The sequence below is a fragment of the Talpa occidentalis genome, unplaced genomic scaffold (genome assembly GCF_014898055.3).
Source record: "Talpa occidentalis isolate TD23 unplaced genomic scaffold, MPIMG_talOcc4v2.1 talOcc4.11, whole genome shotgun sequence".
NCBI lineage: Eukaryota > Metazoa > Chordata > Mammalia > Eulipotyphla > Talpidae > Talpa > Talpa occidentalis.
Window position 1 is genome coordinate 39,021,291 of NW_023601104.1, and position 24,704 is coordinate 39,045,994.

Below are 24,704 nucleotides of genomic sequence, written 5' to 3' on the forward strand. Positions count from 1 at the left end.
TTCTTTTTAAGGAACTACTGAAGAAAGGGCAGTTCTGCAGAAACTTTCTCGCGTTCCCAAAAACTCTTCTGCCAGAGACAGGTACACTGAACTTGGCAGATGGCGCTGGTGACCAGGACGGAACTGCGCGGCGCCTGGGAGGCGCCGCCTGCTTCCCGCGGCCAGAGGCGCTGTCTGGTAGCCGGCCGCCCCGCGTCGGGCTGGGGTGGGGGTGCCAGTGTCCCTCTCCGGGCTCGCTCGCCCGGTGGGCAGGGACCCGCCCGCAGCGCTAGGGCAGGCGGCTGCTTCTGCGTCTACTCGGGTGGCGGGTCTCCCAGGCGGGCGGGGCCCCCTCCGAGAACAGGGTGCGGTCCAACACCCCGAAGTGAGCACTGCTCTCCTCGCTGCACCCCTGCACCCCATCCCGTCGCTGTACACGCGCGCGCGCGCCCTCGCCTCACGCAGTTCCAAAGCAAATTCAAAAGTTCGTCTTTGGTTTTCTACCAGCTCCCACCATCAGACACAGGAGGACGACGCGGGCGAGAAGGAAAAACTTTTTCCATCGTCCTGCGGGCTCCTGCAGCCGTCTTCCGAGGCCGAGGTGGGTTCACACTCTTCGCGCTCTTTTTTGGTCGCTTTAGGCGGGGCATTTGGCCGGGGGTGTCCCTTCCTAGCAGTGGCCGTATGTGGGTCTTCCTGAAGCCTTTGTGACCGGAGGTGCTGAGGCGGGAAGCAAGGTAGAAGGGAAGGGAGTGGGAGTCCTGCTCCTGTGAGAGCTGGTCATTCTCATTCCCACCCGACGCTGCCTTTCGCCGCTGGGCAGAGCCGCCTGCGCCAAAGCTTGTTGCCTAGAACTTGGGGCGCTAAGGCGGGCCACAGAATTGGCAGAGCGAGGATATGCCTGCGGAAGCCTGCACTTACTCAGAACTTGAGGAGTGTTTGTTTGGCACCCAAGCTGATGGCCACATTCACGAAGCAGGCCTTGTCCAGCTGTTGCCAGCACTAGGGACATTTGGGGACTAATGTTCTTGTTCTGTTTACTCACCTCTGCCTCCTCACCCCTAACCCACTCTAAGCCAGGGTTGTGCAATTCTCGGAGACACTTTGCCGACCAGTCTCTTCTCTAAGCTTTCTTGCTGGACCGTTGTCTCCTCCACTTTCTCACTCTGAGACAGCTCATCAAATGGCAATAGCTCATGGGTAAAGCAGAACATCTTTATTTAGGAAGGACAGTAAAGACAGTTTCAGAACCATTCTGGGGACTAGGAAAATCTCAAAGGAGCCAAGACCTTCTTTCTGTGTCATTAGAACCTTGTAATCAAATCATAAATTGTAAACACTAGAAACCCAGTGATATAATTATCTGAACAGCACATGAGCAACTTCCCAGAAGCGACCTCCGGTGTCAAATAACTACTTAAACATGCAGTTACTAACTAGTTAGTTAGTGCAAGAGAATAATAGTGTTACAATGCTGTATTTCAAGCAGTTTCTTTTAGAAATAAAGGGGAATACGTATATTTTTGGAATTTATGAAAATATGCAAAGTTGGTTTTTTAAGAGCAGCAAAATTATTTTTGATTTTCTAGAAATGACTATTATGGACAATGAAAGTGGTGCGGTGCATTGGAAAGTTAGTCCCAGGAACTCAGATGTTCCTAGGGCAAAACATGGTTTCTTCCTTCTTTCTTTCTACTGTAAAATGAGAAACTGACAAATATTTTCCATCCTCCCTTTCTTACTCTATAACTGTGTGGGATGGCAGAAAGTTACATAAAAGAAGGCAATGTGGAGAAGAAATATTCCAGGAGACGAGGAAGGGCTGACTATTGTTAAAAGAGTGGATGTCCAGCTATAAGCAGGCAAAAGTAAGGGGCTTGTCAACTTATTGTTGGGCACATTTGCTGGTGTGATATGTAAATTAGAGTAGATGGATAAGAAAGTCAATTAAAGTAAACTGGCGAAACCCCTCTCTAAGAGTTACATTTAATCTGACTCTGAGCAAAGCAATCTCTGTAACCAGTTATCCTCAGAATAACTTGAAATGTCTGGGAAAGAGAGGCAAGGGCAGAGAACTCAGAGTTTGTGAAAGAGTGAATGTTTAACTTTGTGTTTGTTTGGAAACATAGGTATGTCAGCAGAACTTTGTCCCCCCTCTACTTCAGTCAATAGTGCCCCCCTCTGTGGAGACAGGACCCTATTTTCATGTGAGCTTTTAACCATTACTTCTGTTACTAAATACATTTCATGCCTCTAGACCTAAAAAAAAAAAATTACATTTATAAAGAAGAGATTTTTTTCACTTGCCTCCATTACCTAATTTTATAATTAGTCTTAAGAACAGAATGAAGCACATATACTCTCTATAAAGGGGGAAGGCACACCTGGACTAGAAGGGGAACTAGTACTTTCTGGGTCTTATGAACAGAAACTGTTGGCTTGAAGGAGAGGGAAAAAAAAAAAAACATTTTAGGAAAAGGGAAATGACTATCATGTTACAGCATTCGGGATATTTTTACATGTGTGGTCACTTTTTTTCAGTTGACAATTATTTCACACCTTTTTGAAGTGATTGACAAAAATATAATGCTTATTAATCATAGATTATAATTCCTTACATTTTGAAACACACATGAGCAAGCACAAAGATTGAAATAGTAAAACTTTTTCAGTATTTAAATTTTTTTAATTGGATTAACACTGCATCATAAAATCATGAAGCTCTGGGTCTGCATCATTATAAATCAACATCTGTTTTATAGGTAATTCACTAAAATTCCATTTCTATTCTTCACCTCACACTGACCCCCTTTACTTGATTTACTTACTCCTCTTCCCCTTTTTTCTTTTAATAAACAATAATTGGAGCTTATACTCTAAAAGTTTATTTTTGTTTTATTTACTTCATCCATTTGTTTGATTTCTGATTATCCCACATATAAATGAAACCATACAGTATTTGTGTTTCATCAGTTGACTTATTTCACACAGCATACTACCCTCTAATTCCACTTACATTGTTCCAAATGGCAGGCGTTTTTAACAGCTGAATAGTATTCCAGTGTGTGTTTGTGCGTGTGTGCATATGTGTTCCTAAATATACATATATCGCCTCTTTATCCAGTCATTGGTTGATGGGCGCTTAGGATGTTCTAACTCTTGGCTACTGTAAATAATGCTGCTCTTATTTTCTGTTTTACCATAACCGTATTGTGCCAAACTGAAAAGAAAAAAAATTACAATGAAAGCAGTCACTGCTTTCACCACCTGGCTTTTTGCATAGTCATCTATGTGGGCAGCTAGTGAAATCTCCAAAGGTTGTCAGATGAAATCCCAGAGACAGGAAGGGACCTGACTGTCAGGTTTAGGGATTGAAGCCTGCACTCAGCACTACCACAAAACGTTCAGTCCGGAGGATGGTCTGTTGGTGTGGGTTGGTGCTTGAAGTGGTGTTTCTAGAGGTGGGACTCTGTGTGTGTGTGAGAGAGAGAAGTTGGAGTGGGATCCCTGATCTCTATTTTTAGGTGATTTAGCAGAGAAGGGCCATATCAATGAAGCTGGAAGTTGACTGCTTCTTTTCTTGGGAACTGCTGAGGCCACGGGGGTGTGACAATGGGCTGGCGGTTATCACTTCCCCCTGCCCCTGCAATAAATTACTGGTTGATAGCTTTTTAGAACTCAGTTCTTCAGTGTCCTTTTCAAAAGCAATGTGTGATTACTTTAAAATAAGTGCCAATCTAAAATCTGGAATGGCATGTTTGCCCACAAAAGGCAAGTGAGCATTTGAGCACTAAGTTGGATGTCAGTAGAGGCCCCAATCTATGGGTCCCATGGCACATTACTTCTCTTTGCTCCTAAAAAACTTGGAATGTTATGTTTGGCAGGACAAATGTACTGGTCAGACACATGCCGGTACTTTCCTTTCTAGATTTTAGTCACCCTGAGTTCATGTACTGGGAGAAAGGTAGTATGTAGCAGTTTGCTTGGTCTTCTCAATATGTTTTTTCCTTTCAGATCATGATTTGGGGTTGGGGATACAGGGAAAAGGGAATGTGGATCCTCCATACCTCCTTTTTTCTTGGGATTTTGCTTGGCACCCAGAATTGCTGCTGTTTAAGGTAAAATGTAGTGTCAGGCAGGGAGCCTCTCATCAGGACAAAAGTCTTGGTATGAGGATATCTGCTGAAAACAGCAGGCTGAAATTATGGCCAGATTAGCATGACCAGCTAGACCACCTTGACCGAAAGTTAAATATAAACAGAAACTAGAGATAGGATGTTTTAATCAGCAGCAACAATTGAGCCCCCCCAAGCAACAGCCCCTATTCATTCTCCTCTAGCTTGTGCCAGACTATTATGCATCCCAATCCACATCTCCACCCACATCTTCCTCCACACATTCCTCCATGGACTTGCCCACCTTCCCTGAATCTGATACCCAATAAATGTAAGACTGGCCCAGAAATTGCTGGCTGTATCTCCAAAGATGTAGCACCTCTAGCCTCTCTCTCTCTCTCTCTCTCTCTCTCTCTCTCTCACTACTGGGATTTTTGAGTTATTTTTTCCTTTGTCCTGTGCTGCTCCCAAGATTGCCACCCTGCGAGGCAACAAGGGAAGAGGACAGGTTGGTGGGGGGGGGGAGTGAAGCTTGGGCAAGACAGTGCCCCAAGAAAGCTGAAGTAAAAAGCAGGTGAAATAGGTCCTTTTATAGGTTCTCCATGTTGCCCACCTTTCCTCCTCCTGAAATCAGGAGGGGCCCTTTCAAAAATGTTCTTAAGATAGGCTGGAAAGCACACATCCAAGGGTGTATAAACTGCTGACAGCTGTTTAGAGCAATACCCCTTAGCGATTTTTGCATTAGAACAGCAACCAAAGCCTCAAAAATGAAGGCCTAATCACTGGCCTTCTAGGAATTATCAGTAAGCAGAGCTTTTCTGGGAAGCTTGGAAGCCTTCCTTCTCAACCTGGGAATCAGGCCTGCCTTATTTGTTCACTGCTACCAAACCCAATCATGTCTATAATCATGTCTGTAGGCCTTAAGAGAAGCTGGGGGTGTTTGAGAGATTGTGGTTGCTAAGGTGAGATCAAATGGTGCATTCCTAAAGACAGCGAGAAATAGCAAAAGGAACTGGGGTCCTAGGAGTCAATCCCAATTTTAAGAAACTAAGAATGCAGATTACTTTCTTCTCAAGGGTTCCATCTAATGGAGAGACAATGAGATCAATTAACCATCAAAGTAGTAATGGCTAATGGCCTGTTTCCACAATTAAAACTAAGCTAAGTAAAACCAGGTCCATCCCATCCATGTTATAGGAACTCCAGGTTGGCTCACATTCTTCTCTGAACATTGCTGACATTCCCAAGGGGGTGTATACATGCTTGCAAATTAGCCTTGTTAACCTACACAGTCAGCCAAACTCTTGCTTACTTGCCTGCTGCAGCTCCCTGGGTAAAATCTCTCCCTTCCATACACAGAGACTATGCCATGAAGATGCCAACACAGTGTCCTCTTCTTTTTTCATAGAGCAGAGAGTCTGGTCTGATGCCCTAGATCGTGTCCAGACTTGCCTCAAATCTGTCCTATAGCATCCTCAAGCCGGGGAAAGTACTTGGCCTCCTGCCCTCATTTCTCTGTCAGCCTGATAGCTGCTATGAGCTTTCTCATTCTTAGATTTCACAAGGTGACCCTTAGTGATATTTCAGTTTTTATTGTACTGTCCTTTCCCTGAGCCCCAAGAAGCACTCTCTGGGGGCTTTTGTATCTTTCTCCTGCCTCTCCTCATGTTCTTCTCTTAGGAGGACTCCTTTATACAAATAGACTTTGCTTTTCAGACACATCGAGAGACATCTCAAGTCTGGACTCAATGTGTTTTAGGCCATTGATTTGGAACCTGTCCTGGGGCTGCCTCTGTGTACTGGGTACTGTGGATCCACATAGAAAGAAGCAGATAACTTCTCCTGGCAGTGGTGGGCCTGAGGAGGGTCTGTCAGGGCATAGAGTGATATCATTAGAGCTAAGTCTAGAGAGACGAGGAGATTCTCTCCTGCAGATGCGGCATTCAAAGTCTGCACCATTTGTCTGCTATTTGTTGAACTTTCCTCATAGGAAAAACTGACTTACATAATACCCACTCCACACAGTCCTGGAAATGGTTAAATGTAATCATGTGTGTGAGAGCTTCATTAAAGGAAAGGTAAGACTGATTATTATAATTATGATCTTGATTTCAAATGCAGTTGTTTTACAGGCAGGCATCCTGTCTTTAGTTGAGACCTCATCAGTACAGACAGACTAAAAACTTGGAGGCCAACAGAGGTACTTTTTAAAGATGTTTTTAAAAGATAACATTAGCTCCAGATCCAACACCAGTGTAGCTGGTTGCTGGGAGTCAGTGTTGGCACCTGATGCTGTCTGATATTTGCTAGGATTCACAAGTGATCCAGGTGATGTTTGGGCCACTGTCTCTATGCAAGTGAGTGGATGCAATATCAGTGTTGCAATGATGGTGGAGATGATCAATTCTGCAACTGTGCTACTAAGGACAGAAGACCCAGTGCTCAGGGTTAGTCTCTTGTAGACAGGTAAGGATGAAAGAAAGGAGAAACCCAGGAAATATGGCAAGGATATTTCTGTGGTTACTAGCAGGGAGGCTGAAGTCAAGGGGTAAGGTACCAACAGCTGTCAGATCACCTCTAGAAAGTGCTTTCCTGGTTCTGTGAGAGTTATGGAATAGCCTACTTAGCATCTTTTCATGAAACCAAATTATATGGGTAAATAGAAAGGAGAGTGGGAAAGCATCCTACTTGGAGACCACATCTTATTCTGCAGGATTCTTCCAAGGCAGTTCTTGGAGCTGGCCCCTAAGATCAGAAATATCTTCTGGATCCAGATCATTGCATGTGAATAGTGAAATATCAGTCCTATGGTGCTCAAGAGTTAGAGCCACAGACAGTAGAGAAAGGCAGCTTTGGGACAAAAGACCATGTTAACCAAACTTTGCCTTCCTAAACAAATCCCTAATCCATTCAGCTGGGTTAATATTTGACCCACTCATGTTCAGGGAAAAGGTGAATGACTTTTAGTTTGTCCAAGAGCACTGTCCTTGGTTGTCCTGTCCAGGATTGGGGATCTTTAAATCTAGTCTCCCCACCCTGTTCATCTGGTCACTATATAATCAGAACTAAGAAGGGCTCCAGGTTCACACAGCTGGAAGCTACCTTCAGGCACAAACAGCTGGAACCCACCTTCAGTGTGAAGAAGGGAAATTTCCACACTTTTGTAAGGTACTTCTTATTGCATAATCTGTTGCTTTATTTGCTCATATGTATGTATGTGTATGTATATGTGTGTGTGTGTATATACACACACACACCCCACATATATATTTCTAGCCATCCATCCATTTCAATGAAACCATTTTCCTCCTTTTAAATGCTCTGAGGTCATACTCATGAATTAAGAAAAATCAAATCAGGTTCTAAAGCTTAAAATGAAAACAAATTTCTTTTGGGCCCCTACATGTGGATAAACAGAAATTAGGAGACTGGGACTAAGTAGAATTTTAAGAGGGCATCCTAGATTATGATAAAATCCCCAGAACACTGGGGAAGCCATTTATTGATGGTTTTTGGAGCCTCCTAAGTACAGACATTATATGTGGCTTAACAAAGAAATAAAGAGTAAGTGTGCTTTTAGCTTGTTTTCTGCTAACCTTTTTTGCAATTTTCTTTATCCAAAGTTTTGGATGCTTTTTGAAAGCAAAGCAGGACTCATCCCAAGGTCAAAAGAAAGTACATTGGTAGGTTGAAGGGGAGAAAGAAGGAAAGGAGATAGAGGGAGGGATCTGTGTTGGGTGTTAGGCCTTTATTTGGGGGTTGTTGCTCTTAAATATATATGTTATGAAACTATATTTTATGAATATAGTTTAAGCGCAGTTGCTCATCTTAAACTGTCAACTCCCCTGTGCATAATGTCTGATGCTTCTCTTGAATACAAAACATTGCCTGTGGCAATGTTTGCGGGGGGAATGGAAGAGAATGTTAATTTTTGTGAACACTAAGGAATTGGTTTGAGACAGGGAACAAAGTTTGTCTAAGGAAGAGTGGGAACAAATTCCACTGACAAAAAGCTGAGTGCCAGTTACATCTCAGTACAGAAGGACCTGTGTGAGTGTGTCTGACTGCCAGATGTGAGGAGCTGCCCCTTGGCCCGGGCACTCACTTCTGCACCACAAACAATCGCTTAGTTTTTTCCTCTCCATTCCAGTGTACCTCTCTTTTTGAGAAATTTAGAATTGGGTATATGAATGAGGGAGTTGAGAGGCAGAGAGATGTTAGATATGTTGGTCATGGTATGTACTTCCTGGAATTTGTTTTCTACATGTCTTAAGGACTAAAGATTACAATAGGCCTGAGGAAGCTTAGTTGCATTTGAAACATACAAATGTTTCAAAGGAAAGCTGCATTCCTATGTGCACTGCAGCACTATTTACAATAGTGAAGATGTGGAAACAATCTAAATGCCCCAGGACAGTTGAAGAGATAAAGAAGACGGTGGAATACTACCCAGAAATCAAAAAGATAAACTGATGACATTTGTGAAAACAACTCTGGAGCTGGAAGAGACCTGGCTAAGCAAAATAAGTTAGAAGAAGAAAGGTAAGTATCAGGTGGTTTCACTTACATGTGGAATATAGAGAAACCAAACAAAGGGCCAAAGACAGACCTTGCAAACTGACCAGAGATCAGAGGCATCCAGCAAGGGTGGGAGGGGTAGGGAAGAGCCCAGGGGACTGTGGTCATGGATCATGGGTGCTTTGGTGGTGGGTGAATTTCAGTGACCACATCCAAGGGGAGAAATTATTTACTATTCAAACTTAACAACAATATTAGAAAGAGCTACTTCATTTAAAACTAAATTAATTTAAATTAAAAATATGTAATTAAAAGGAAACAACGATATACCTTTACTTCTTCAGACTGGATGTGAGGGCCTTCAATCTCCAAGGAGCAAGTGGCTTTCCTGTACCTTGACTAGAGGCAACCCCTGAGCATGGCTTTTGTGTGGGGCCTTAAAGGATAAGTCATCTTAGTAAGATTGGACAAAGGTCATCTTTTCTCTTGTAGCTAGTGTCTGGGGCCACTAATTAAACTTGTATAAACTTGTCTTTGCAGTTCCATGGTTACTGGGCTTTTACTAGTGAAAACTAGAATAGTGAAAAAAGAAAAGCTTAGTGCTTATGCTTAAGGGAACCATGGAGTTTTAGACTTTTAAAGTTAGCAACTCACATTTTATAGATAAACAGGCTTGGAGAAGAAAACGAAGTCTTATTTTGTTAATGACTGAGAGTCTGCTCTGAGGAAGACTCAAGGTAAATAATGTGGGCTCTACCCTTCTGTAGATTATACACCAGTAGGAGATACTGACAAGTAAACAGTTAATTGTTTGCCCAAGAGCCCATGAATAGTGGCTTGGAAGCCCATGAAACCTTACAACAGGTAAATGCATTGTGATTTCCTTGTGGGCAGATACTGAACTTTCTGGCTTTTGTTTTGACCCTTGAATCTAGTGAGGAGTCATTAGTCATAATATCTTAGTATCTTAGATTGTTTGGACAGAGACGCTGGCCAGGTTTGCTAGATCAGATTCTCTTCTGTGAACACCAGTGTCTCCACACTAGTCAACACTGGCACCTCTGCCAAGGACCCACTGTCTTCTCACCAAGGAAGACACTGGCTACATTCCTATCCACCACTGCCACCTAATGACTCTTTTGGATACTGCTGGCTCTGGTTCTTCTTGAGGGTTTTGAAAACTGGGAGTTTGGCCTCAGATACAGGTGGTGCCTGTGCAATCAGCAAGGGCTGTTCTTTTTATTTATTTTATTTATTTATTTTTTTAATTTTATATATTTTTACATCATTTTTAATTTTTGCACAATGTATGCATTTTCATCTTGGTTATAGTCCCAGTACAATTCCCACTCCCCCATGTTTTGATCCTACTCCCTCCTCCAAAAACAAATAAACAAACAAACAAACAAAAAACAGTAAGGGCTGTTCTGACCCTGAGAACCTGCAATGCTACAATTGCCTTTGACTTTAGAAGGCAGTGTTTGTCCATTGTAGAGCAGGAGACATAATTGACTACAAATCAATAAAATGTAAAATTTTCCAAAAAATTAGAAAGAGGAAGCAGACCTGGGAGACTGAAAAGCAGAAGGCAAATGTAAAAAGCTGGGCAAAGGGGTAGTGTGGCTGGCTGGAGCACTGGCGGAGGAAGAGGTGTCATTCTTTTAGGGGTGACACTCCCCAGTGCATTATGTACCATTGCCTTGTTAAACTTCCAAGAACCGCTTTTTGCTTAATTCTATTACAAGTTCTCTATGCTTAAATGGAATCTTTTCAGCTGCTATTTATATCAGTATTATACAATGACCAAAAAATTAGTGTATAATTTGGTATTATGCAATAATGTGCCAAATTGATTTATAGTTATTAAACAAGATGGATCTGTGCCAAATGCTGGTTGAAAGAAACCTCACTTTGCTCAGTATGTCACATGTAACCAGCTGAGTCCCAAATAGCCAACAGAATACTGGATTCCTTCATCTTTCTAGATTCATAAGGCTGTTGAAAAACACTAGGGGCTCAGAGCTAAGGTGGCCTCCTTAAGGGCTATGAAAATATTTGATATGAAAATAATGTCTATTGACTTACACACAGAAAAGCACAAAATAGAAATGAATACTTGATTTAACAGCTATGAAAAATTTAAATTTAGTATTCCTAAGGTTTTTATGGCATTTAACATAATATGATTAAATAATTTCAAAGTCAAATTTTTCTCCCACTGTAAGAATTTCTCAATATGTGTGATCTTTGCCAAGAAATCATAGCTGGCCATAAATTAAACAAGTTAGAAGACAATTTGAAAATCAAAGGTGTAAAAATTAGTCATAAATTTAGAGTGAAAGTAGTTTTTATTGTTGGGTATAGGGGTATTCACTTGCTTGATTAATTTGGGGGAGAACTAGGTCATTTTTAAAGGTTCTGAATATTCTGTAAGTTTTTCTCCAAAGAACTTAAGGTACAGTCAGAAACTACATGCTGCAAACATCAAATATCTTTCAATTCTCAACTCTTCAAATTTCACAAGAAATAGAATCTTAAAAGTTCCTAAGAAAATTGCTTTCTAGCCTGTCATAGTCTACATTTACTTCATTCTACTTGTACTTATCTCGCATTGAGTTAGAAGCCTACTCTAAGAAGCAGCAGTACCTTTCCCTGTGGATGGCTTGGAAATATACACACCCACTTTTGGATGTGTGTGAGCTACAATTTAAGGCAGTTCTTGAAAGATATGGCAGGAGTACTCCTTTATCTTATTCTTTCATCCAGGGAAATGTTTTTAAAAATCATTATAGCAAATGACACATTCTTTAATTGGATGAAAAGGTCTAAGGAGTCTTTTCTCCTCCTCACTATATGGGAACATCATTAGCTATTGTGTGGCAGTCTGTGTCCATACGTGGGTGCACTAGAAAGTATTCTCTGAGAGTCCTCCAAATTGTTCCCAATGGGAGAAGCTCCTAAGAATACCTTTGAATCCCTCTTTGTCCAGTCCTTTGTAAGAGCTGACCCCAAACCCACTTCCAGTCATTACATGGATTCTTCTATGTCCCTGCCTGTTCTTTCTGAATAGTACCTGATAATTCCACCTTTGGCCATGAACCACATACCTCTCGAGGAAGGAAGTGTACCTCCCACTGGTTAAAACTGCTCTCCTTAGAGTCCTCTGGCTAACCGATTTGAGTGTCTATAATCCTGTCTTCAACAATCTTCTGAAAGATCCTTCCTGGGGCTCAAGGATCCCTAAAGTCCCTCTTCTTCACTGTTCTTACCTCCAACCTTACCGTTGCATCCCATTCCTTACTCAGGGATCCACCTCTTCTTTCAGGGAGCCATTTGGCGTGTCTCAATGGTCATTGTATTCCAGGACCATGAGCAGTTCTGGTATCCAGTAGAGGCTTATGTGTCTTTTGTTATCAATAAATTAATGAATGTATTAGAGAGTATGAATGGATTTTGTAATGCTATAGCTGAGAGAAAGGTAAATACCCAGGGATATTTAATGAATAGGGAAGAATGGCTAGGAATGGAAGTTGTATTCAGGACACTTTTAAATCGACTTTCCAGAGGAATGTATTGACAAGAGGTATGTGGCTAATGAGGAAGGAGAAAGAAAATAGATGACTGAGGATACTTGTTCATGGTGCTGTCAGGGAAAATGTCACTGTCCTTTTAGCCTAATTTGGCAATGCTCTTCTGTGCCCTCCCACACTTGCTTTTGCCCTTGGCAGGAAGGAACCTTTGTTGAAGAGATGGTGATAGTCCTGGGCCCTCTCTTGTTGGTCTTCATGCTGGGTCTGGGTCTGATTCCACCGACCCTGCCTCAGGATGACACCAGGTACAAACATTTCCTGAAACAACACTATGATGCCAACCCCAGGGGCCGGAATGACAGATACTGTGAAAGCATGATGGAGAGACAAGGCCTGACCTCACCCTGCAAAGAAACAAACACCTTTATTCATGGCAACAAAGGGAACATCAAGGCCATCTGTGGAAATAAGAGTGGAAGCCCTTATGGAGAAACTTTAAGAGTAAGCAAGTCTCCTTTCCAAGTCACCACTTGCAAGCACATAGGAGGATCTTCCCGGCCCCCTTGCCGGTACAGGGCCACCCCAGGGTTTAGACACATTGTCATTGCCTGTGAACACGGACTACCTGTCCACTTCGATGAGTCCTTTTTCCGCCCATAACTGGCAGGTTGTGGCCCAGAGCTGGCTGCTCTACTGCCCTTGCATTTCCTACTTCTCTAGAGTGGAGGCAACCTTCATTGCCAGGGCCCAGGATGCAAGCCACCTGCACCTTCCACTGTCTGTTTTCCATTATGTTTAATAAATAAAAGTCTCTGAAATGATTAAGAATCAAAGTCTTCTCACTGATTCTTGCCCTCTTGATCCTTCCCCATTTTCTCTATCTGCTGCCCCCTATCCTGAGAGGACTGGATGGAGTAGAAATGCCTTTTTCTTTATCTGTCAGTAGGGAAGTGGCCTTTACCTCTCTGGGAGAGTAAGGAAGTTAAATCCACTAAGTAGAATTTTTTTTTTAGAGATTTATTTATTTATGCATATAAGAGCTGGGGTACAGGCCAGAGGTGTTGGGGATAAGAGGAGTCTACCAGAGACAGAGTGGAGAACAGAACAGGCAGATTGACTGAAATACACTGCTGAGGGGAGCAGTGGGCAAGTCAGGAGAGGTCTGCTGCGCCATGTGGGTAGCTCTCCGGCCAGGGTTCAAACTCGTGCTGTAGTGGCTCCAGATAGTTTCATAGGTTGAGTCTTAACCCCTTGCACCACCGGGAGGCCAGCAGAATTTTTTGAAGGCAAATTGTCTTTTCTGTCAAAATAATAATTAGCTAATATTTTTCAAAGGCAAAACCTTGAGAAGAATTTACTAGATCTAAGTACCAGCAGATTAATTTCTCTCTCTCTCTCTCTCTCTCTCTCTCTCTCTCTCTCTCTCTCTCTCATACACACATACACAGATAATGCTAAAAGAATACCATACAAAGTTCAAAAAATTTATTACTTGACATTACTTTCTTTCTAATCTTTGTCAACTGATGTCTGCAACTGTGAGGTCTTAAGAAAATTGTAGAAAGATCCCAAGTTCATCCCTTACCCTTCTTCAACTAGGTTTGGTTCAATAAATTTAAGTTAACAGCACTCTTTTTATAAAATATCCTAATCAATCTACAGGTTCAGTGCTTATCTTGTGGATACCTAATTTCTATCAATAGGTCCCTGGATAGCTTATTTAGAATATAGTTAATAATTACAATAGTAAATCAATAGTTTCAGTGCCTTATGAAAACAAGACTGGAGAGCTCACAGTATTCCCAATGTGGTCTCTCCCACCACCAACATTGCCCTCCAGTGGGCCGAAAGCCCTAGCTCCTCAAACCCAGGCTATAGTCCAGTGTCCAGGTGCCACCTGGAGAGCCCTGCCTGGCTGCAATCACTCAGATGTGTGGAGGAGGGATGGAGAAATGGCTACAGAGCACACTCAGAGCAGGAATTACTCCACCTTGATTCCATCTATTTCAAAATCTCTTAGGAAGTGAGAAAGTTCCAGTATGGGGAAGAATATTTGATCCTTTTTCTCGGTTCTCTAACCAGCACTATCTCCCTAATATGAGGCAAAGTGACTTCCATCACTCCACCCCAGGTCTCATAACTCAAAGCTGTTTTGAATGAAATATCTAGTCCCAGGCTAGTCATCTAATCTCAAGCAAATCATCTAAGGAATTGAAGTACTGTGCTTTGTTGAGCTGTGCTTTGTTGAGTTTGCAAGGAAAAAAAGAACCCCACAATGTCAATTATTCTGAAGAATGGTGACATACAAGGAAGAAAAGTCCATGCAATATGGAAAGGAAAAATTTCTCTGGGAACACAGCATAAATTCCAGTAGCTGAGCAATTTCAACTTCAAAACTGCCTTCTAATTCCTTGGGACAGACTCTAAGATTCCCCACCAAAAAATGGGGGGTGTGGGGAGTTGATAATATATTCAACTCAGTATGATTTGTTATTTTATCCAGGCTGAAGGAAGCCAAGAAAAATGCAAATTGTAAAAATGACAATTGCCAGCATTTATTGGTCACTTACCACATGAAGCACTTTACACTGATTTTCTCATTTATTCTTCCTAACATCCCTCAAAGGTAGGTTTTATTATGGTGCTCATATTAAGAGGAAATATGCTGACAGGTTAAATAATTTCCCCATGGTCACACAGTCCTGTGACAGCGCAGGGTCTTTACAATCACAGCGTCAAAAGATGTTCTTACCGACAGCTTATGTGGTGCAATGGGAAAAACCTGCGAGGCAAGCTTTGGTCAAGAAGTCAGAGTTGGGGCCTCCCCGGTGGCGCACGTTGAGTGCAGTACTGTGAAGCTTTCCAACGCATCTGTGGTGCCGGTTCGATTCCCGGCCAGCCAGGGAGATACCCACATGGTATGGCAGACCTCTCCTGTCTCACCCGCTGCTCCCCTCAGCAGTGTTTTTGGTCCATCTGCCTGCTCTGTTCCTCACTCTGTCTCTGGTGAATCCTCTCACCCTCCCGTGCCTCTGACCAAGTACCCCAGTTCTTGTGTGAAAATGGATGTTTAAAAAAAAAAAGTCAGTGTTGGAATGATTTGGCTGTTACTTCATTTTCTGTTGTAGTTAGAGCCTTGAAATGCACCCACTGATACACTGGACTTCTGTTCACAACTATTTTTTGTGTCTTCTTAAAACAATTGGTTAGTGTGGCTGAGATGATGGATTTGCTCACCCATGACTAGCTGAGGTATTCTCTGTAGCTAGTTATCTTGCTGAACATGTTCTTGGTCACAGAAATGTAGAATGAGGGAAAGTAGAGCCATGCAAGATTAGAGGTGCAGGGCTTCCCCGGTGGTGCAGCGATTGAGCGCTGGGTTGCGAAGCTGCCTGCAGCCTCTGCAGCGCCGGTTCGATCCCCGGCTGCTCCCTGGCCACTGGAGGAGGGTCCCACATGGTGCACAGACCTCTCTGCTGTGCCCGCTGCTCCCCTCAGCAGTGTACTTCGGTCCTTCTGCCTGCTCTGCTCCCCGCTCTGGCTATGGTGAATTCTCTCACCCTCCCGCGCTTCTGACTATAACCAGTGCTTGTATAAACAAATAAATAAATCTTAAAAAAAAAAAAGATTAGAGGTGCAAGATTAGATTTGGGAAAAACAACCCCAAGTGTACAGTGTCTTGATGAAGCCTTGACCCAATAGTCCATCAGGAGTTGTAGCCACTGGTCTTTGGATGAGGAGAAAATCGGGCTTCATTTCTCCCTGGCACCCCTCTTCCCACAACCTCTTCATTTCCCTCTCCTCCTTCTCAGCTCTACAGCTGCAGCAATAGGAAGATGAGCTAAAGCCATCTTTCTGTGCACAGGTAAAAGATGCCTGAGCATGTAGGAGGTGGCATTTAAAAGTATGATAGTCACATTTGATACCGCACATTATCACCAACTAAAGGATAAGTTTTAGGTGGAATAAATTTCAGGTCCCTCATCAATGGTTAAGTCAGTGTGACCTGCCAGCATGAAGCTGCATCTTTGAAAGCAAAGGACAGCGGGACTCAGATATCACACAAGTTCAGCCTGGACCAACCCTTGTACTGCTCCTATAGAAATGGGCCTGTCTGACTCTCAAAAAAGAATTGTCCTCACTACTTGGGGTTGCTCACCTCCTGTTGATTCCTATATGACTCTTCTTTGCTGTAGTGAATCAGCCCCACTAGCCTCACTGCAGGTCAGGGGGTTTCACAGCTCCTGAGTTCATGGTGGTTCCAGGCAGTTCCATGAGTGACAGCTAGGTGACAGCATCGGGCTAGCTAGAGTGGATGAGGGATACAAGCCTTTCCACTGCCATCAAACTGTTACTAGAGAGAAGCAATTCTGAGCATATTTAACCTGCTGAGTATTTGGGGAGTGAGATGAGAGCAGCAGCAGAAGGTGTGGAATGAGCATAGATTTTAGAGACAGCCTGGATTTCTTTCTTCAATCAAACAAAAGTAGTATTCTGAAATTCCATAGCAATACATTGGTTTTGTTCTGGAGTTTTTTTAATGCTGTTAAAACATGTGTTTATTTCCCACTGCCAATATAATGATCCTGCAACTAAGAAAGACAAACAATAATGAACAACCAAGACAGGCAAAATGTAGATTATATGAGCAATGTATATATGGCCAGGCCTGTGTGTTTCAATTGTGCAGAGATTAGTATTTATTTTTTAGTGCTTCTTAGCTTTTCTTATCTGTGAATTCCACAGCTTGGGACACACCTTCACTTTCTATACCCATTTTGTTTCATTTGTTTATTAGCTCACTCATTTTGTTCATTCAAGCGATATATACCATCTTCAAAGCACTGTGTCTGGGCACTTTTGTTTTGGGTTTTGTTTTATATAGGATTAACAGGATTTCCAAAAAGAACCTGATTTTAATACCATTAGAAGAATAGCCCCATGGGAGAAAAGGCTAAACGCAAATATTTCTCTGTCCTCATTTCTCCACCTTCCTCAATTCCCAGATGTAAGGAATTAAAATCAATTCATCAACTTTCTTTGCTATGTCCTGAGTGTACCCAAACTTTTGCAATTCTGAGTCTCTCGGGCCACTCTTCAAAGATCACATGACTAGAATTATCTCAAGAGGCAGACAACCCCAGTTCCGTTTTTATTTGCTTCTTCTCCCTTCTCACATGCTGACCATGCAGGCCATGCACACCAGGATGCTGTCGTCTCTGCCCCGAGTTGTACTGGCCATTGAAGCTTCTCTCTATAAAAGAGGAAATTTTTGTTTTCAAACTATCGAAGGAGCAGGAGTGGGGGAAGTGAGCAGAGTGGGGAGATGGTACTTGTAAAATGAGGAACAAGGAGACTATAGAGGAAATATCAGTTTGCCATTCTCAACACCTCTCCAGTAACCAATTCTTACATTCTCTTCTCTGCCCCTTGGTTTCTCTAGGCACCTCCATGATAATGATGGCATTCCAGAGGATCCACTCATTGCTTTTGCTCTTGGTGCTGACCCTGCTGGGGCTGGGGCTGGTGCAACCCTCCTACGGTCAGGATTACATGTTCCAACGATTCCTGCGGCAACATGTGGACCCTCGGGTAGTAGGTGGCAATGACGGCTACTGCAACCTGATGATGCAAAGACGGAGGATGACCCAGAATCATTGCAAACCCGTCAACACCTTCATCCATGAAGACATCTGGAACATTCGCAGTATCTGCAGTACCACCACTATCCAGTGCAAGAATGGCAGGATGAACTGCCATGAGGGTGTAATGAAGGTCACAGACTGCAGGGAGACAGGAAGCTCCAGGGCCCCCAACTGCAGATATAGGGCCACATCTAGCATTAGGCATGTTGTCATTGCCTGTGAGGCAATGGTACCTGTGCACTTTGACAAATAGATGCCACCCCGAATGGATTATGGCCCAGGAGTGGCTTTTAACTTACTCCTTAATCAGCAATGAGTAATACATTTGAGCTGTCTCAGGCTCTGTCTCCTCTGCTATTGCTTGTCCTTTTTCTCTAGGAACCCATTCTGTTAAACACCTCAAAGAGAAATGGAAACATAGACCTATGAGTCTGGACTTTTCTATAGTGAAGTTTCTTTTAGAATACTGGTTAGCTTAGCTCTCTCCCATCCTATCTTCTGGAATTTAGTCATTATATGTATTTATATAGCAAATGCTTTGAAATAAAGTGCTTTCATCTAAGTCACTTCATTTTAATACCAGAGCATCCCTGTGATGCTAGTATACATAGGAGCCCAAAGTTAAGGGATTTGCTGAATAAAATCAGTGGAAATTTTGAGACAAAAACTGGCTACTCATTAACTTCATCACAAGGAGTGTTTTGAAAACAGCTGCCTTTTGTAATTCCCGAAAGTCAGCAGTGAAGCATTAAAAATTTGGAAATACATACTGGCAAAATGATAGCATATATAATTTGGCAACCTTGTTATGTTTGGGTATAATAAAAATCAAGAAATGATACCAGAAATTTTCTTTTTCTGTTCCTAAACTTTCGAATCATCCTATTAAGTGAGAGTATTAAAAATGTATTAGATCACTAAGACTCATTCACTCTTCCTGACTGAAAGATTGTTTATTTTCTTTGTAATAAAGGACTTAAACTGCAGATATCTGAGAAGACTGTACTGTGGTTCTTGTTTGGGGGATTATTTCTTCTTTTTCCCTATCTTTTAATTAATCTTTAGTTTCTAAACATGCGTATCCCTAAATAATCTCATGAACTTTGGTCAAAGACTAAAACCATTGTCAGAAGCGCGGAGGGCGAGAGAATTCACCAGACTGTACCCAGTGCTTGTATAAATAAACAAATAAATAAATAAATCTTTTTTAAAAAAAGGACTAAAACCATTGAATCCATGATTGCGACACAGAAAGGAGGAAATGTTTCCTCTCAAAGACAATTTCTTGCTTGGACTATTTAGAAACAAATTAAGGAACAGAGATGAAGACACTAGCTGCTGACGAAAGGTTATCTGTGTGTAAGGATTAAAGTGAAACTGATTTATAGCAGAAACAAAAAGAAAAAAAATTTGTTTCATTTATATTTAAGGTATACAACATAATCTGGCACACATACACACTGTGAAATAATCACTACCATCAAGCCAACGTATCTTTTTCCTCACATAGTTACCTTTTGGTGGGAGTGTGAGTGTGGTGAGAATGCTCAAGATTTACCTTGTTAGCAAATTTCAAGTTTATAGTGCTGTATTGCTACCTGTTAAACACCAAAATTCAACTGGCTAAAGTTTTTAAGAATTTATTGGCATTATTCAATGATTCACATATCAGACAGCATGCAATCTAGCAGAAAGGAGCTCTAAGGAGTTATACAAAGTGAAAGACTTTTATAGCCAGAAGGGAACAGAAACAGGAAGTGATGCAAGGGCAAAGAGTGGACTGGTCACTGCAAGGTTACTTTCCTTTAGGGAATGCTGAGGATCTATGAGGCAGGACACCTAACAGGCAATTCCTGATTGACTGGTTTAAGATTTCATTTCTGGGAAAGTTGAAACTATAGTTGTCGATTTGATCATTTGGGACTTAGCTTAAGCAACTCCATTTTGGGACTGTTGTCTGGTTTAACAAACCTATAGTAGCCATGCTATATATTAGATCCAGAACTTATCCAATTGTATAACTGAAACTTTGTACCTCTTGGCCAGTTATCTCCCCATTCCATCCCCTAGTCCCTAGTAACCTCCATTACGCTCTGCTTCTATGAGTTTGACCATTTTAGAATCCACGTATAAGTGAGATCATACAGCATTTGTCTTTTTATGTCTGGCCTGTCTCATTAAGCATAATGTCCTCCTGGTCCATCCCAGCAGACCATGAAGCAGACTTCCTGAATGGGGAGCAGCTGGGAAGGAGCAAGGTGGATATATAAAGGGAGTGGAACAAAGGGAAAGGGAGACACATGGAGGAGAGACATGTAGACATCTGGAAGAGACGTCTTTTGTCAGCAGCTTCTTGTAAAGTGGGTGAGAGAAACGTGGGGAGGCTACTCCCGTTCCTTGACAGAGACTATGGCCATCATTATCTTGACCTTACGGTGAGTTATGTGGCATATTTTCGAATTTTGAGTCTCCCCTTCTGTACCAGCTTTCTGGAAACTGCCTAGCCATTTTCTGTGTTTCCTGCCAGAAACTCTGCACAATTGCTAAGTTTTAGGGTCTTAGTGGCTCCCCTTTCCAGCCAAGCATGGCTGGGCATTTGCCCACAAGGGGATGGGTAATTTTCAGTTTGTTATTATTTGAAATCTTTTCTTCTCTCTCGCTTTATGCACACTGATTCTATCAAAATCTTTCGCACTAAGAGTATGCTTTCTTTGCCTTTGTGTGCACAGATGGCATCCCTTAACTGTTTGGGGTCCCTGGGTACTTCTGGGTCACACGCTAACATATACATGAGAGAGACAGAGTAACTCCCACATAACTTCAGATGCCATCTTCAGCAACTTGGCTAAGACAAATAAAGTTGGGGTAAGAAGTAGTTCAGTTTATCAAGGGAGGCTTAGTAGATAAAGACATGAAGATTTAAGTTCTGCCTTCTCTACCGAAAAGAAATAAGCTCAGGTCTTTGTGTATATATCCTACAGAATTTTATATGTAAATATATTTTTCAAAAGTAACCTCTATTCAGCCTTTAGGCACCTATTTACAAAATTCCCTTTGTCAAAAAGACATCTTGGGGTGGTATATTTTTGCACCCCTACAATAACTAAAAGAATTAATCAATGTTGGGCACACAGTCTCACTAGTGATGACATTTATCATCTATTCCCATCTCTGCCATATTCTACTGATCATCTAAGCCCCAATTATGTCCCAGACTTTGCATTCCACTCCATTTTCAATTTGATCTTGTTCTCTGGCTCATCTGTCTGATGTTAATTTGTCCAGTCTTAGACAAAAGCTCAGAAGAGGGGTAGAGGAATAGTCTCCTATACAATTATAATAACCAGGTGATATTTGGATTATAAGCCATTATTCTCTCAATTTCTAACTTCCAGAGAAAGTTTAAGACCTTAGAATTATTCTATTCTCCTTCTATTTTTCCCTTAATGGACTCCCAAGCATTTAACCTCATGAGAGGAAGAGAGCAAGAGCCAGCAAGAGAGACCATTGAAACTAGACTTAGTGGTTAGAGAATTAGGAAGGTACAAGTGTATTTCTGCAATTTTCTGTGGATTTACTGGGATTTCAGAAATTCAGAGGTCATTTGCCTCTTACCATATGTTGTAGTGTTTTTTCTTTGCAATATTTATATCCTATTTCCCTGGGATATAAATTATGTCAGGTAATCAAAATGGGGCTTTTTAGGGGAAACAATTATTTCTGCCTCATTTAAGAATTCCTTAGTGTTCAAGTTATTCAAGTTATTCATTCCTTCCACTGTATTACTCTACTGTCTCCTAGGAGAAATATGTTATGCTCTGTTGTGAAGAATAGATCTCCCCCAAATGCTCAGATGGGACTCCCCAAGGTGTTCAGAACAGGTTTTCCAAGTCATGTCACTTGGACATGTGGATTATTTCAAGCTGAGGTCAATTGAAGTTGCAGGCTCACAAATATTTTTACTATTCCCTTAACTACCTAGAAGGACAAAAATACCCAGAATAGGTTTTTACCAGAAACAACCTTTTTACCAGAAAAACCCAGCTATCTGGGAAAGCAAACATCCAATTGAAGAGCACCTAATCTTCCTCATATAAGTGACTCTTTCCTTGTAGTGTGAGTCTCCCTCCTCGAAGCCCAGGCCCCTATACTATTTCTTGGCTAAGGGTATATACCCCATTTTCCTTACAACTTTGGAATCCATGGTGTTTTTTTTTTGATTCCCCATATGGTATAATTAATTTGTTTTCTCCTACTGATCTGTCTGTTGTTGATTTGACTACTCGTCAGAACAAGAACTCACAGAGGTAGAGGGAAGTGTTCCCCCCCCGCCCCCGCCCCAGTACCATGCACCACTTTGGCATTCTGGTAAAGACAAACAATAATTGAGAATAACAACTCAGGACAAGAGAACAATATTTTTTATCAGAACAGTATTACTAAATGCACAAAATAAAATACATTAAATTATAAAGGAAATCAAACACTTTAAGTCTATGACATAGCATTATGTGTTTATTATGCATTAAATAATAAGATCTAAATGTGGGCCTAATTGCCTATAATTTTGAAATAGTGATCAATGCAAAATATTTTAAGGTATTTGCAGTGACTATAGGCTGATATAAAAATATCTGTGATTTTCATGAGTGAAGAAATTGCTTAATTCCATTTGCGAGTTAGAGGAAGTATAGATATAATTTCTCTCTCACACGCACCCTATGAATTCCATCCATGGAATCCTTGGAAACTTAGGCATCCGAGATTAAAATACCTTGAGACACCGTCATCATCTGCATGAGGAAGCCTGTCACTGTTAAGATTTTCAGAAATAGTTGTACTAAAATAAATAAATAAATAAATAAAGAATTGAATAGTGCCTAGCAAAAGGATATATCAAGGAATTAATAGAAAAGAATTAAAATCCAGGGCCTCCCCGGTGGCGCAGCGGTTGAGCGCTGGGTTGCGAAGCTGCCCGCAGCCTCTGCGATGCCGGTTCAATCCCCGGCTGCTCCCGGGCCACCGGAGGAGGGTCCCACATGGCGCGCAGACCTCTCCTGCCGCCCGCTGCTCCCCTCAGCAGTGTACTTCGGTCCTTCTGCCTGCTCTGCTCCCCGCTCTGGCTCTGGTGAATTCTCTCGCCCTCCCATGCTTCTGACTGTACCCAGTGCATGTATAAACAAAAAAACAAACAAACAAATAAATAAATAAATAAAAAAACATGCCTCTATTTAAAAAAAAAAAAAAGAATTAAAATCCAGGAACATGTTTAAAGGAAGAATGTAGTTAATTAACAAATGACTTTAAATGTATAGCCAACAGATAAAATAGCTCTTTGAGAACTTAATCAGAAGCCACACCAAGCAGCTTCTGTTACAAATGCTGGTAGAACAGAACTCAAGAAAGCAGATCCAAAAAGCAGTTTCCAGAAACAATGATTAACTTACATGCCCAGGCTGCTTTGGTTGTTGCTTGCATCTGCAGATATAAAAGGATACTTAGTGCCACAGGGTCTTTAGGTTGCTCTCTAATTGGTTAATATCAGAGAGACCTTGGACCTTTTAACTGAGCTCACAGGAGGGATGTATGCTTTGGGCTTACAGTAATTTTCTTTTCCAATTCAAAAGTAGAATATCACACTTACTAGAGAAACACTGGATTAACTAGTAGACATTACAAGTGATGAAGTAGAATAACCTCATGGTATTGGTATCACCAATTGATATCAGCATAACACACTTACAGTATTTCAAAGCTACCTTTATATACATTGTGTTAGGCACAGAGGAATATTCTCCTACCTCATCTGGGTTCTTCAGAGGCTAGACAGATGAACAAATTAAAATGAGACAGATTAATAGGGAAAAAAAATCCACCCAAAATTTAACATGTATGGAGAATTTATATGGTTGTAGATTCTAAAGTAAAATGGAGGGGAGTCATGATTTTGTGTTTAGGAGCCTGCAGCATAAGGGAGAGAGAATGGGAGAGAGTTCACAGGACAAGGAAATGATGTCTTCAGTCTTTTACTGTGAGAGTAAAATGAGATTCTCAGATCAAGAGGACATGTTCAGTGATAACCCTACGCTTAGATGATACCCGCACCACCACCCAAACTATATTCTTCTAGGTCAGAAATGGTGAGCAGTGGTTATTTCTTTGATTAAGAAAACAGCAAACAACTGAGATAAATACAAAGTTTCTCTTTAGCCTCCAAGTATTCTGCTCCTTTAGGTACTGGTAACAGACTTTTCTAGGCTCACAGGGTCTTGGTTGACCTTTAGTTTCTCATGTTAAAGAGACACTTAATGGAAGGAGCTTACTCTGGGCATATGGAGAAAAGCCTATCTGACTCTTTTGGGGAGACTGATCCCACAATTTCTTCTTATAGTTTTCAAAATTACTTGCTGATGTTCTATAATATACCATAAAATATGGTATATTATGTGGTATAAAATATGAGGCCTTGAGAAACCGTAGCTTGCTCCTGATTACATTAGCCCTGGGAACTTCTCCCTCTGGCCTGTCTCTACTTTCATTGAATCACTACTTAATTTATTTTTTTTTAAAGATTTATTTATTTTATACCAGAACTGGGGTACAGATCAGAAGCGTGGGAGGGTGAGAGAATTCACCAGAGCCAGAGCAGGGAGCAGAACAGGCAGACGGACTGAAGACACTGCTGAGGGGAGCAGCAGACGAGGCAGGAGAGGTCTGTGCGCCATGTGGGATTCTCCCTGGCCGGCGGGGAATCAAACTGGTGCTGCAGAGGCTGCGGACAGCTTCGCAGCATGGCGTTCAACCACTGCGCCACCAAGGAGGCCTGAATCACTACTTAATTTAAGCCTTTAGAAAATAGCACACACTTGTTAGAAAGCCCTCTATATGGATAGGCCCATGGCAGGAGTTATAAGGCA

At 41.8% G+C, this 24,704-nt stretch overlaps 2 protein-coding genes across 5 annotated transcripts; both read left to right on the plus strand.

The window, feature by feature from the left end:
* Positions 1-26: 26 nt before the first annotated feature.
* RNASE4 (ribonuclease A family member 4) lies at positions 27-18,995 on the plus strand. 4 transcript variants are annotated; one of them, XM_054688923.1, is made up of 3 exons: positions 27-81; positions 487-580; positions 17,586-18,995. In XM_054688923.1, exon 3 carries the CDS (start codon positions 17,594-17,596, stop codon positions 18,038-18,040), a length of 447 nt encoding a protein of 148 aa, XP_054544898.1. In that variant the 5' UTR covers positions 27-81; positions 487-580; positions 17,586-17,593; the 3' UTR covers positions 18,041-18,995. The 4 variants fall into 4 exon arrangements, with proteins under 4 accessions (XP_054544898.1, XP_037358847.1, XP_037358848.1 ...); XM_037502950.2 differs by lacking the exon at positions 27-81 and adding an exon at positions 130-177; XM_037502951.2 differs by lacking the exon at positions 27-81 and adding an exon at positions 264-364.
* Positions 12,008-13,017, plus strand: ANG (angiogenin). Its single transcript, XM_054688930.1, has one exon. It carries the CDS (start codon positions 12,230-12,232, stop codon positions 12,800-12,802), a length of 573 nt encoding a protein of 190 aa, XP_054544905.1. The 5' UTR covers positions 12,008-12,229; the 3' UTR covers positions 12,803-13,017.
* Positions 18,996-24,704: the final 5,709 nt, after the last annotated feature.